Source organism: Thalassophryne amazonica, chromosome 17 (genome assembly GCF_902500255.1).
Source record: "Thalassophryne amazonica chromosome 17, fThaAma1.1, whole genome shotgun sequence".
NCBI classification, from domain to species: Eukaryota; Metazoa; Chordata; class Actinopteri; order Batrachoidiformes; family Batrachoididae; genus Thalassophryne; species Thalassophryne amazonica.
The window spans coordinates 64384547-64399767 of NC_047119.1; the positions used below are offsets into that span (position 1 = coordinate 64384547).

Below are 15221 nucleotides of genomic sequence, written 5' to 3' on the forward strand. Positions count from 1 at the left end.
TCCTACAGATTAATGTATTGAAGACTAAAGATATGGTCATTGACTTTAGGAAGGGTGCCCACAAACATGGAGCAACTCTCCTAAAAGGTCAAGCTGTAGAAACTGTGAGCACCTATAAATATCTGGGTACTGTCATTGATGACAAACTCACCTTTGAGTCTAATTGTGAAGTGGTGTGTAAAAGAGGATACCAGCGCTTGTTCTGTCTTAGAAAACTGGCATCCTTTCACATTGACAAATCATTGTTAACTATGTTTTATCGTTGTTACAAGTACGAGGTCTATTAGAAAAGTATCCAACCTTATTATTTTTTTCAAAAACCATATGGATTTGAATCACGTGTGATTACATCAGACATGCTTGAACCCTCGTGGGCATGCGAGAGTTTTTTCACGCCTGTCGGTTACGTCATTCGCCTGTGGGCAGTCTTTCAATGAGGAGTGGCCCACCCTCTCGTCGATTTTTTTCATTGTTTAGGAATGGCTCAGAGACTGCTGCTTTGGTTGATCAAAATTTTTTCAAAACTGTAAGGCACAACTGAGTGGACACCATTTGATAAATTCAGCTGGTTTTCGGTAAAAATTTTAACGGCTGATGAGAGATTTTGGTCTGGTAGTGTCGCTTTAAGGACGGCCCACGGTGCCTGACGGCGATCTGCGCTTCGAGGCGGCAGCGTCTCGCCGTTTCAAGTTGAAAACTTCCACATTTCAGGCTCTGTTGACCAGGAAGTTGTCAGAGAACAGAGATCTTTCAGAAGAAGTCGGCATGAGGAGTTTATTCGGACATTCCATTGTTAACGGACATTTTGTAATGAAAGAACGTGCGGGCAGAGTCGCATGTCGGGCCGGACCCGACCGTGGGGGGTCGCGACAGGAAAAACACCTCCATTGGAAACCTTAACGGGCAAGTTGGAACATGCCCAAGGTGTTAAACAATTTCTCAGTTACTCACTTGTTGAAAGCCATCAAAAGCCGCCTGAATTTTACAAATGATTTTCAACACGGAGGTGTTTTTCCTGTCGCGGCGCACACAGATTCGCCGAGTCGTCACGGAAATGACTCGGCGAATATGTGCGCACGTCTTTCATTAAAAAATGTCCTTAAACAGTGGAATGTCCGCATAAAGTCCTCATGCCAGCCTCTTCTGAATCTTCTCTCTTCTCTCACGACGTCCTGGGTGAATTAAGCCTTAAATTAGGATGTTTTCAGGTCGAAACAGGCCGACGACAGCGCCTGGAAGCGCTGCGCGACATCCCGCTCCGTGGGAAGTCCTTACACCGACAGAAACACCCCATAATCTCTCATCAGCCGTTAAACTTTTCACCGAAAACCAGCTGAATTTCTCGAATAGTGTCCACTCGGATATCCCTCACAGATCCAGAAAAAATTTTGATAAAGCAACGCGCGCCGTCTCGAGCAGCGTCTGAAACAAAGGAATTCAGCCGAGAGGGCGGGACCACATCTCACTCAAGGCCTGCCCACAGAGAAATGACGTCACCGACACGCGTGAAAAAACTCACGCATGCGCACGAGGGTTCAAGCATGATTGGTGTAATCGCACGTCATTCAAATCCATATAGTTAAAAAAAAAAAAAAAAAGTTTCTTATCTAATAAACCTCGTATATTGAATCTGTTTTATCTTTCTGTCTGGTGTCATGGTTTGGAAATTTCTCAGTTAAAAACAAAAACAGTCAATCAGATTGTAAAATGGGTGAGCAAAATCATTGGAGGAGAGTCTCAGCTGTATCCAGCCTCTCTGTACATGAGGCATGTCCAGAGATTGGCTGAGGCAGTTCTAAAGGACGCCTCACATCCTCTTTTTGATCAGTTTGAAGTGCTCCCTTCAGGACGGAGGTATAAAGCTCCTTTCAGCAGAACTAAGCTCTACAAGAGCACTTTTATTCCTGCTGCTATCAGTGCTCTTAACACATGACTTTGAATGTATATTTAATTAATTTATTTGCCACTTTGCATTGAGATGGCAGGCACATTGTAACTTTCTTCTGGATGCCATGCTGTTGGCCTGTACTTGCACTGCTCATTGTATTTTTATTATTTTTATTATATTGTATTTTTTTATCGGTATTTATGTGTTTATGTGATTGTTATGAATGTAGTGACTCACTGCCAAACCAAATTTACCTTTTGGTTCAAATAAAGTAACCTTGAACCTTGAAAACTATGCTTGGAGCCTAAATACAGTTTGCATCAAACATTACAGCAGTTATTACTGTGCACACATTCAGAAATACAAAGTTTTTTGTCATTGAATATAAGCATGTGCTCACTGAAGTTTGTGTGCATTTTGATGGGATGTACCATTTAAGGCCACCTGTAAAAAAAAAATAAATTATGAAAGTATTCAGCTCCACAGAACAATTTATGATGCATTTATACAAGTATCAATGTTAAATGTTTCTTTTTCCTCCCTACATTACAGCTGTCTTAAGTTGCTGCTTTGTTCAAGTGAAAGGTTTTTTTGTTTTTGGTCTTGTGATATCAAACTGTCATATCAGACTTTTTCTGTCTGTAACCATAGAAGTAGAGAGATGGAATGCCAACTCAAGATCTTGTTCCATCGAGTTCTGTTCGTGAGCTTGCAACCCTGAGATTTCAGCCACTCAGCCGTGAGACTTGGGGCAATTTACAGTAGTGTTCAGAATTATTAGTAGTGCTGTGTGACTAAAAAGATTAATCCAGGTTTTGAGTATATTTCTTATTGTTACATGGGAAACAAGGTACCAGTAGATTCAGCAGATTCTCACAAATCCAACAAGACCAAGCATTCATGATATGCACACTCTTAAGGCTATGAAATTGGGCTATTGGTAAAAAAAAAAAAAAAAGTAGAAAAGGGGGTGTTCACAATAATAGTAGCATCTGCTGTTGACGCTACAAACTCAAAACTATTATGTTCAAAATGCTTTTTTTTTTTTTAGCAATCCTGTGAATCACTAAACTAGTATTTAGTTGTATAAGCACAGTTTTTCATGATTTCTTCACATCTGTGAGGCATTACTTTTGTTGGTTTGGAACCAAGATTTTGCTCATTTACTAGTGTGCTTGGGGTCATTGTCTTTTTGAAACACCCATTTCAAGGGTATGTTCTCTTCAGCATAAGGCAACATGACCTCTTCAAGTATTTTGACATATATTTGGAGTTTCAGCTCCCTCCAAAGATTTTCTGTTGAGTGCAGTTCTGGAGACTGGCCAGTCCACTCCAGGACCTTGAAATGCTTCGTACGGAGCTCCTCCTTAGTTGCCCTGGCTGTGTGTTTGGGGTCATTGTCATGCTGGAAGACCCAGCCATGACCCATCTTCAATGCTCTTACAGAGGGAAGGAGGTTGTTTGCCAGAATCTCGCAATATGCGTCCATCCTCCCTTCAATACGGTGCAGTCCTCCTGTCCCCTTTGCAGAAGAGCACCCCCATAGTATGATGTTTCCACCCCCATGCTTCACAGTTGGGATGGTTTTCTTGGGGTTGTTCTCATCCTCTAAACATGGTAAGTGGAGTTGATTCCAGAAAGCTCTATTCTGGTCTCATCTGACCACATGACCTTCATCCATGCCTCCTCTGGATCATCCAGATGGTCACTGGTGAACTTCAAACGGGCCTGAACATGTGCTGGCTTGAGCAGGGGGACCTTGCTGCCCTGCAGGATTTTAAACTATGACAGCATCATGTGTTACTAATGTAATCTTTGTGACTATGGTCCCAGCTCTCTTCAGGTCATTGACCAGGTCCTCCTGTGTAGTTCTGAGCTTTCTCAGAATCATCCTTAAACCACAAATTGAGATCTTGCATAGAATCCCAGACCGAGGGAGATTAACAGTCATCTTGTGTTTCTTCCACTTTCTAATAAATAATCATAACAGTTGTTGTCTTCTACCAAGCTGCTTGCCTGTTGTCCTGTAGTCCATCCCAGCCTTGTGCAGGTCTACAGTTTTGTTCCTGGTGTCCTTAGACAGCTCTTTGGTCTTGGCTATGGTAGACAGGTTGGAGTGTGATTGAGTGTGTGAACAGGTGTCTTTTATTCAGGTAACAAATTCAAACAGGTGCAATTAATACAGGTAAAGAGTGCAGAATAAGAGGGCTTCTTAAAGAAAAATTAACAGGTCTGTGAGAGCCAGAATTCTTGCTGTTTGGTAGGTGTTCAGATACTTATTTGCAGCAGTAACATACAAATAAATTATTTAAAAAAAATCATACATTGTGATTTCCGGATTTTTTTGTTTGTTTGTTTTTTTTTGGTTTTTAGATTATGTCTCTCGCAGTGGACATGCACCTAAGATGAAAATTTCAGACCCCTCCATGATTTCTAAGTGGGCGAACTTGCAAAACCGCAGGGTGATCAAATACTTATTTTCCCCACTATATGTGTGTGTGTATTTTGGGTGGTGGGATTTTAGTCAGTCCAATAGCAACATGTAGAAGGTTGCCGGCCTCGCTGCAGCAATTTCTATTTTTTCCCAGGATTTCTAAGATATATTGGCCTCCATCAATCTTGGAGATCCTGGTATTGTTCCAGAAGAACCATTTTCTTTTCCTGAACAACAAGACTCATTGTTAAGAACAATTCATATTTTGTTTTCAGTCATAAATTATTTCCTTATCACTGAGGTATCACACAGTCAACACGATGAAATATGCATCATTTATTTCAGTCCACACAAATCAAAGAAAATATGAGAGGCATCATGAAGGACCTGACACCTGTCTTTAGTTTCTGTCAAGCTGCCAAAACTGGAAAAATCACCAGCAAACCCAGTGGGTTTGTATATTACATGATTTAAATGGACATGAAAGTTTTGTAGTGTTGGAACTGTGCACATTGTTAGTTCTTCCGTCATGAAGATGTCCAGGATATCTGGGATCAACCGCCAGGCCTCACAGGTGGCATTCTACCAGACAGTGACTGACAGGATGACGCAGATAACAGGAGACCACCAGCCTACTCTTGGATTCTGAGTCGAGCAGTTCTCAGTCTGGTAATCTGGACAGTCTTGTTCCCTCAGATAAAATAGTATTTAGAGTAAAACAGAAATCATCAGTATTTACAGAATTGAGTTAATTTTGTAAAATCAGTATGAACACAGAAAGGTGAATATATCAATGATACACAGATGACTCAATAAAACAAACACTCATTTCCATTGTGGTCCATGTGAGGCAAACCTTCACAGCAATAACAGTGCGGCACCGATGAAGAATTTTTATTTTGAGAGTAGCGTGACTTTTTGAGCGATAATCGGCGCAGCTACAAAATGTAAGGCTCGGTAAAATATTCAGAATAATTGATCAAAACTTTTAACCTTATTTTGTGATGTTTGATATCAACGATTCCCAGCAGAATATTAGAGTTTATAATACTTGTGAATGAAGCACTGACTGCAGAGCAAAAGACCGGAAATGAAGAACCCAAACTCTCGCGCATGCGCGGCACAACCTCAGCCCCCGAGATCAGAAGTTGGCATTCCATCTCTCGACTTCTATGCTCTGTTTTAGAGCTGTTTGATTTTCACACCAGATTGAACACTAACATCTGAAGTATGCTGATGTTTTTTTGTATTCTTTGCGTAGTGGACTACATGCACAGTGAGACAGGGGTCACATCGCTGATGGTGGCAGCAGGTCGAGGTTTTGTCGAAGAGATGAAGCAACTTCTTGTTATGGGGGCCGACGTCAACACCGTATCCTCAAGTGGATGGTAGGCATCTGACATGTCATACTACCAAGCATATAGTAGGCCATTATGTTCCATGAAGAAACAGTTTAATAGTTTGATTTGAAATTACTGGCAAAATCAAAAAATTGTCATGTATTCCAAAGACCCGCCTAAGGGAATTTGTATCATAATTATTATAAAGGCTCAGACCCATGGATTATTCTGTGTGTAATTATTAGTGCATGTTGTAGAGATGTTTATCAGCTTTTTAGTCTATAACTTGGATCCATCTAACAATTAATTCATTAAAACAAACAAAAAAAAAAAGGTTCCTGCATTATCAGGAATTAAAGGTCTCTGTTGCTACGACAGATTTCCACCAAATGTGCTGTCAACAGGCGGATTTTGTGCTGATGTCGCCCTGATGAAAAATTGAGGCTGGATGCAAAATAGAAAATTTACCGCCTTCAAAACATTCAAAAATGGATTTTTAGAGTAATGCCTCTATTTTTGTTTTGTTTGTTTCCTCCTGGCAGTGAGTTCCTCTTTGTTCCTCTGTGTCCTGTTTGCACTCTGGAGGTTGGGGGAGGGGGCTGTGTGTTGAGTGTGCCAAAGCATGGTGATGACTGACACAGCGACCAGAGTGCAGAGTTTCACAAACATTTTAAAACTTTTCATTCAAAGTGTGCTCTGTGTTTCTCTGGGAGTGTCCTTGCTGTGGTTAAACTAAAAACACGGCTGCAGACTCGCAACGCATAACAAGAAACGGTAATGTTTTTTTTTCCTTCCCAAAATATGCCTAAAATCTCTTTCTGAGGATGACATAATGTAAAATGCGCTTATAAAATCTTATTAACTCTTATTCAGGTCACGCTTTCTGCATAAATACGCAAATTTGTGATTGCTCCTGCTCAGAGACTATAAACCAGAAACCAGGTGCAAATCCAGATAGAAAGAGGGTGGTGTTGGGGGTAATGCGCCCTTCACAACACCTCTTGATTAAAGGCCCACTTTTGAAGACATTTTTCATACTTTTCATACTACTACTTGTAGTAATAATAATAATTTTGGACCTAAGTTTTGCTATACTTCTGGACTAAGTTTAATTGATCAGCCAAAAACAAACTTAGTTAATTTAACATTTCTACGTAACTAAAGTGGGATGTGGAGCAGTATCTTTTTTTAATGTTAAGCTTGGGTGTTACTGGGTCTGTTTGGGGTTCTAGCTTTAAAATCAGGTCAGTTAGAATGAGAGAAGCAAAAATATGAAAACTGTTGCAGCTCTTGTGTTTAGTAATCTTATCAAACTAACATGTAGGTTGCGATATCAATATGGTTAAAGACAAAGAAAAGGTGAAAATGTGCAAAGGAAAATACAAATACAACACACATTAAGCACTACAACTAGATTGGGGTGAGAAAATAGTCATCAAAAAAGCCTCCAGAATGCATCCCTGGACATCAAAAACCAAAGGTCCACTTTCACCAAAAAAGAAACCCGTATTTCAGGCCTGAGATTTTAATTGGTATTGAATAAAGTGAAAGCTGTCTCCTTAAAATGTGTTTATCCTGAAGTATTTAAATAATGTGTAGGTTAAAGTCTTTCGATTATATGATGCTGCTGTTTTGTAACAGCATCATATAATCGAAAGACTGATGAAATATAATCATGTTCAGCAGGAGAACAATTTGCTATTTTCTTAGCTGTCTCCACGTTGTGTTACCTTAAATCTGAGGATGCCATAGCAAACGGGTTTCTGTAAAAACGTAGATGGTGAACAGTTTGATTTGGCTCTGGAAAATAATTTTCAAACATTTTTTTTTTCCTTTAATCTCTTCGTTAATGCTGTTTTTGGCACTCTCTTAACTTGTCCTGTTATTGATTATTTGAAATATTTAAGTTAGATCATATATAGTCCACTCACATCCTTTCAAGCATGTGTAATTTGATTCTGCTAGTTCAGCCGCAGAGAGCATGATTATACTGTTTGTGTTTCAGGACTGCTTTAGAGTTTGCCATGCACTTCCAGCAGGCCGACGCTGTGGATCTGCTGAAGTCCTCCATGTGAGTGTATCATTTTCCCTCGTGCAAAAAGCATAACAGTTTAATATGTTCAAATGCAGACACAACTCATCTCTCATTGATGAAATGTCTGAAGGTCTGTGACTCTACATTTGATAACCATGCCAGTATTTAAGGTAGGCCAGCCACAAGTGGACAGTGGAATGTAGAATGACGGGCTTTGTTGCATGTTAACAGATAAAATCTGGGCTCAAGTTTCCCACGTGTGTTAGGCAAAATGTAGCTGACATTTAATAGCTTGCTTTTAACAAAATTCTTCTTTGTTCCACACCATTATGAAGCTGTGTAACTGGTGATGCAGCAGATAAAGGTTGCACTATGCACAGTTCCTCCAATCACAGCCACAGAAGCCTGTACCTAGTTCAAAGGTGTTTTTGCACTATCTCTGTTTTTGGGAAGGCTCTATTCCAGGTAGGTATTCAATGCTGTTTGTATTTCTTAACAAATAATGTAAATGAAGGCCAAGATATATTCAGTGATTTGGAATTATTCACGTGACTATCTTAATTTGTCTAAAGAAAACCAGCAGTAAAAATTATTTCAATGAAAAATAATGTATTTAATTAAGTAATTTATTTATGGGTTCTGACAAAGCAGATAGCTTTGGAATAAGTAGTTGGAGTGTCACTATATAGACCCAGGTTTGATTCCCTGTTGTGCTACCTGTCTCTGTCCTTTGACGAGACACTTTATCTGCATTCTTCCAGTCCATCCAACTGTAAGTGCATACTAGCCTTGGTTCAGGAAGTAATCTGTTTTAGACTGTGGGCCCATCCGTGGGGAGTTGTAGACTCCTATGCATCATGATGCAGAATCCAGGGATAAGCACTGGTTCCAGTGGACCTTGAGGCGTATGTGGGGCTTATTTCTTTCTTCTGAAAATGAAAGCCCTCAATGAAATGAAACCACTATGCCACTGTGCACCATGATACGCGACCTGGACCGATTATCATGGTAACTGTCTGATATGGGAAAATGTCAGACCAGAAATCAGCAATTCAGACTGTGCATAGCCATATAATAATAGTGTGTATATGATAACAAGAACCTAAACAATTTATAAGTACATTAAGACAGCAAATTAACATAAAAAAACACATAATTAACAGGAAATAAAAGTATTTAGTTCTTCCTCTAAAAACTGTTGAGGTTTAAGGTTTCATTACAGAAACTCACAGGCAACACACTAGTAGTATTTATGCTGCATGAGGAGTGAGTTACACACACTTGAAATGAAATATTCTAATATGTAGAGATGTGAATTTGTTTTGTTGGAGGTGTAGGCTGAAATGATACAAATAAAAATTCTTGAAACTTTAGTGTATATTTAATGTCTAGAATATATAAAATTTATTTCTGAAATGACTAACAAAAATATTGAACATTTTCATGATATTCAAATTTTTTTGAGACGTGCCTGTATAAGCACATGGTGATTGTTTCATTTTAGCTTGATTGTGGCTGTGTCCAGAGGCTAAATTGGGTGACGAAAGAGAAAAAGGCTTCAAGTGTTCAATTACATATGGACCTGATTATAGCTTAAAATATTAGGTATGTGAAAATAAAAATGATCTGTGCAGTATTAGTTTGGTTGCTGATATAGGGGTATATAGAATGAGTAGAAATACTAATTATATTTTTTTAAACTTTTACCCTGTGCCAGTCAAGGCTACAAAGTCAGTTGCAAACAAGTGGAGAGAACCTCTGAAATTGGACTAAAATTAGATGCCACTGATTTGTACATTTCATTAGGCCTTTATTAAACTCTTAAACTGGGCCATTGCTAATTTACACTTGTCACACTTCTCATGTGCAGTGTCTGTGTTTTCTAACACTACCACTTGTGCATAGTGTGTTTGTACGCAGAACTGTTGTATTCATATCATTCATCACTAGAAAACATTTGCGCTTCGACCATCAAAAACCAAATAAAGTCCAGCATTATCTAATTATAGAGCAACAGTCAGACATGCACACAGGGCTATGAAAACTCAGCGGATCCGTGGGATTCCGCAGATTTCATCATGGGCGGGGTGGGGGGGTGTTAGTGTTGTACTCTTTAATCATGATCTTTACTGAGTTTTTAAAATGCTTATCGCAAAGCGTTCTTATTTTTACGACATCATGCAAGTTTTATAAGTCCGCGGACACTGATCTGTGTGTTACAGATACAAATCAGTTTCCTCGGATCCACGGAGAGTCAAGGAGAATAAATGCCACTCAAAGTCTGGCTGTTATGAAAGCTGTCGTAAAGCGGGGCTAGTTGGTTGCTGCGGTGACACCGTGTGGCTCCTGTGCGAAGCTTAGCTAAACGTACCATGTGGACATCGCACACTTTTAGAACGTTCAAGTTTTTAAAAGAAGAATTTTGCAGCATGTCTGTGTCACGGAGCGACATCAGACAGAGCGAAGATGGCGAGAAAGACGGCTTGAAAAAGTCTGATAAGGACAAGAATCCGTGGAATTGTTGCTGGCTTCATGAACACACCTGAAAGATAAACGGGAAAAGCGAACTGGTAAGAATTTTTTTCTCTCTGGAAAATAAACATTGTGCTGTTCAAACAGGATTTCAGAAAAGATTATGTGCCTTTTTTTTTTTCTTTCATTAATCTAGACTTTCATAAAAAAAAAGGCCGTGGCTCTGAATGAATTTAGGCTACATGAATTTACACAACAGTGTAAATTAGTTTTTATTAATGTAGACTTTTTTATGTGGCTTTGAGTGGATTTACAGGAATTTACACAAGAATATGGCTTTTTACTATAAGGTATGTTATTGATATTTTACCCTGATTTTTAAAATATTCTACAATCTTTAGCTGTGTTTTTGACATGGTTTAACAGTCTTTTCAGTCTTCATGAACTTCATGTAATTTTAATTGTTCTGAGTTAATGCATAATTTGGTTTACAATTAAAAGCAAAATCATTCCAGGTCCTACTTCCACGTCATATTCTGTTATTTCAACATGATCATTGATGGTTCAAATGAAAGGTTGAATCTAGGATCATTTAAATATGAACTGATTTTGAGATTTTTTTCTTCCAGGAGATGTTGAAAATGTATCAGTAGATGAAAATTTTATTTGGTTTCTGGGGCCCCACAAGGCCCTAGACCCCGGCTCCTGGGGAGCTGCACCCCCCCAGACCCCCTGCGAATTTTCCTCGGATTTTACAATTTTCATTTCACAGCCCTGTGCACATATCACTTGCAGTAGTGCAATATTAATACGATAGTTTTGTGGCAAAGAAGGGGAGGACTGTCTGTCTGTCTGTCTGTCTGTCTGTCTGTCTCTCTGTCTCTCTCACAATATCATGGTCTCTGGTGTCTTTTGAACAGTGGAAACTATCTGGCTTCAATGAAGATGGAAAAATAATGCAACAAGTCTGTATGAACCTGTTACGTGTCATCGGAATATAAACATCAGTGCTCATTAAATGAACTGGGGGGAAAAAAATCACCTTAAACCTGAATGAAATGTTCCTCTTTTTGAACAGGGCATTAGGAGAACAGCACAAACTGGACGAGTCGGCATTAGAGAGTTGTGGAACTATAGAGCTGAGTGCTGAGGAGCAGGAGCTACTGGACTCATACCATCGCAGCTTCGATGATGACAGGGTGGATCTAGACCTCATCCTGAATTTACTTTACAATATTTGCACAACTTCCAGTGACGGTGAGGCTCAGGGACTGTCGAATTGACACCCTAAATAAATGTTTTGCAATAACAATTTTACTAAATATTCATTGATTGAGGTAATAATTGATGTACCCTTACGTCCATATCAGTTTGAACAGGTTTCAGGTTTTCTGTTCTAGCATATTAGAGTTGAAAACAAATGAGTATTTGTTGTTATGGAAACTGTTCTGCTTTATTTTGAGGTTTACAACATCCAGAATGGTGCAGGAATTACAGCGCTTATTGTGTATTTTATGGGAACAAAAGTAATTTAAGCATTTCAGTTGGAATTTCAATTTAACAATTTCACAGTCAAGTGTGTTTTTTTCCTTGATGGGAATTAAAGCTCTGGAGTTGATATTAAGTGTTGAAAATCTGTTGGAACAGAGTTAATTCACTGAGAAATGCAAGTATGAAACAGTGTGGCAAACCTGGAGCAGGGTTTACTTCTTATTTACTCCAACCTGCATCTCCAGGTCCAGTGTTTAAGTTATCCACAGCACTTTTGTCTTTGCTCCCATTTTTCATGAGCTGAACTCAAAGATCTAAAACATTTTCTATATACACAAAAGACCTATTTCTCTCAAATATTGTTTAGAAACCTAAATCTGCCCCAGTGAGCACTTCTTTGCCGAGATAATCCATGCCACCTCACAGGTGTAGCATATCAAGATGGTGATTAGACAGCATGATTATTGCACAGGTGTGCCTTAAGCTGGCCACAGTGAAATGTTCAGTTTTATCACACAGCACAATGTCACAGATGCCGTAACTTTTGAGGGACCGTGCAGTTGGCATCCTGACTGCAGGAATGTCCACCAGAGCGGTTGCCCGTGAATTGAATGCTCATTTCTCTGAAGGCTTTTCAGAGAATTTGGCAGTACATCCAACAGGCGTCACAACCGTAGACCACGTGTAACCACACCACTGTAAGAAACCGCCTAAAGGAAATGGGATTTACATATAGAAAAGCTAAACGAAAGCCATCATTAACACATAGGGTCAATGTCATGGCCTGCAAATAGTCCGGATCTTAATCCAATTGAAAATCTTTGGTGAAGTTGAACAAAATGGTCCATGACAAGGCTCCAGCCTGCAAAGCTGATCTGGCAACAGCAATCAGAGAAAGTTGGAGCCAGATTGATGAAGAGTACTGTTTGTCACTCATTAAGTCCATGCCTCAGAGACTGCAAGCTGTTATAAAAGCCTGAGGTGGTGCAACAAAATACTAGTGATGTGTTGGAGCATTCTTTTGTTTTTCATGATTCCATAATTTTTTCCTCAGAATTGAGTGATTCCATATTTTTTTCCCTCTGCTTGGTCTAAAAAAGTAACCGTTACTGACTGCCACAATTTTTTTTCCTGATTTCTTAGTGTTTCTTAAAGCCAGAAAGTTGCCATTTGAAATGACTTTAGTTTTGTGTCATGTCTGTGATCTGCTTTTTTTTCTACAAAATTAAACAACTGAATGAACATCCTCCGAGGCCGGTGATTCCATAATTTTTGCCAGGGGTTGTATATACACAGCAGTGTTCAGAATAATAGTAGTGCTATGTGACTAAAAAGATTAATCCAGGTTTTGAATATATTTCTTGTTACATGGGAAACAAGGTACCAGTAGATTCAGTAGATTCTCACAAATCCAACAAAAGCAGCAAAAGCATTCATGATATGCACACTCTGAAGGCTGTGAAATTGGGCTATTAGTAAAAAAAAAAAAATAGAAAAGGGGGTGTTCACAATAATAGTAGCATCTGCTGTTGATGCTACAAACTCAAAACTATTATGTTCAAACTGCTTTTTTTTAGCAATCCTGTGAATCACTAAACTAGTATTTAGTTGTATAACTACAGTTTTTCATGATTTCTTCACATCTGCGAGACATTAATTTTGTTGGTTTGGAACCAAGATTTTGCTTGTTTACTAGTGTGCTTGGGATCATTGTCTTGTTGAAACACCCATTTCAAGGGCATGTTCTCTTCAGCATAAGGCAACATGACCTCTTCAAGTATTTTGACATATCCAAACTGATCCATGATACCTGGTATGCGATATATAGGCCCAACACCATAGTAGGAGAAACATGCCCATATCATGATGCTTGCACCACCATGCTTCACTGTCTTCACTGTGAACTGTGGCTTGAATTCAGAGTTTGGGGGTCGTCTCACAAACTGTGGCCCTTGGACCCAAAAAGAACAATTTTAGTCTTATCAGTCCACAAAATATTCTTCCATTTCTAGGCCAGTTGATGTGTTCTTTGGCAAATTGTAACCTCTTCTGCACATGTCTTTTATTTAACATAGGGACTTTGCGGGGGATTCTTGCAAATAAATTAGCTTCACACAGGCATCTTCTAACTGTCACAGCACTTACAGGTAACTCCAGACTGTCTTTGATCATCCTGGAGCTGATCAGTGGGTGAGCCTTTGCCATTCTGTTTATTCTTCTATCCATTTTGATGGTTGTTTTCCATTTTCTTCCACGCGTCTGGTTTTTTTTTTTTTTTTTGTCCATTTTAAAGCATTGGAGATCATTGTAGATGAACAGCCTATAATTTTTTGCACCTGAGTATAAGTTTTCCCCTCTCCAATCAACTTTTTAATCAAACTACGCTGTTCTTCTGAACAATGTCTTGAACGTCCCATTTTCCTCAGGCTTTCAAAGAGAAAAGCATGTTCAACAGGTGCTGGCTTCATCCTTAAATAGTGGACACCTGATTCACACCTGTTTGTTCCACAAAATTGACGAACTCGCTGACTGAATGCCACACTACTATTATTGTGAACACCCCCTTTTCTACTTTTTTTTTTTTTTACTAATAACCCAATTTCATAGCCTTAAGAGTGTGCATATCATGAATGCTTGGTTGATCGCACTGTCAGAACTGAAACAGTACAGTAAAACAACGTCTCTCTCAATGAGTGACTTAAAGTGAGTCACTCACTGAGAGAGTACCGCCTTGGCAAATGTAATTTGAGATATTTTCTTACCAGTCTTGCCCAGTGGCGCAGTGGCGGCCACGGGATTTTTACCAAATGACCCCTGTCTTGTCAAGTTTCCCATCTTTAAGAAAAAAAAAAAGAGCCAAAATGTCTCCAAACGCCTGATTTAAATGTTTTAGGTGCATCAAAAACATCTTCCAACTGCTTAATGCTGTTCTCGCGAATCTCCATTTTGACATAGATTTGTTGCGGTAGAAATGTGCTGTCGGACTTCCTTCAGTGGTGGTGCCTCGGGGAAAAAATAAATAAATTGATGCAAGCATGCAGCGACTGATGCATCATGATTTCAGACGACAGTTGAATCAATGCACACTGAATTGATACACTCGCATCGCGCACACTTGTATCTACATACCAATTCGTATTGATTAATCTCCACATCCCTAATATATATATATATATATATATATATATATATATATATACACTCAACAAAAATATAAACGCAACACTTTTGGTTTTGCTCCCATTTTGTATGAGATGAACTCAAAGATGTAAAACTTTTTCCACATACACAATATCACCATTTCCCTCAAATATTGTTCACAAACCAGTCTAAATCTGTGATAGTGAGCACTTCTCCTTTGCTGAGATAATCCATCCCACCTCACAGGTGTGCCATATCAAGATGCTGATTAGACACCATGATTAGTGCACAGGTGTGCCTTAGACTGTCCACAATAAAAGGCCACTCTGAAAGGTGCAGTTTTATCACACAGCACAATGCCACAGATGTCGCAAGATTTGAGGGTGCGTGCAATTGGCATGCTGACAGCAGGAATGTCAA

The 15221-nt window shown here is 39.2% G+C and overlaps 1 protein-coding gene across 1 annotated transcript in view; it reads left to right on the forward strand.

The window, feature by feature from the left end:
* LOC117529122 (3'-5' RNA helicase YTHDC2) overlaps window positions 1-15221 on the forward strand; it is a 143088-nt gene that overhangs the window by 68631 nt on the left and 59236 nt on the right. The window contains exons 12-14 of the mRNA XM_034191822.1: window positions 5584-5710; window positions 7668-7733; window positions 11248-11426. Coding sequence (XP_034047713.1) covers window positions 5584-5710; window positions 7668-7733; window positions 11248-11426 — 372 coding nt within the window. The remainder of the gene's footprint in view (window positions 1-5583; window positions 5711-7667; window positions 7734-11247; window positions 11427-15221) is intronic.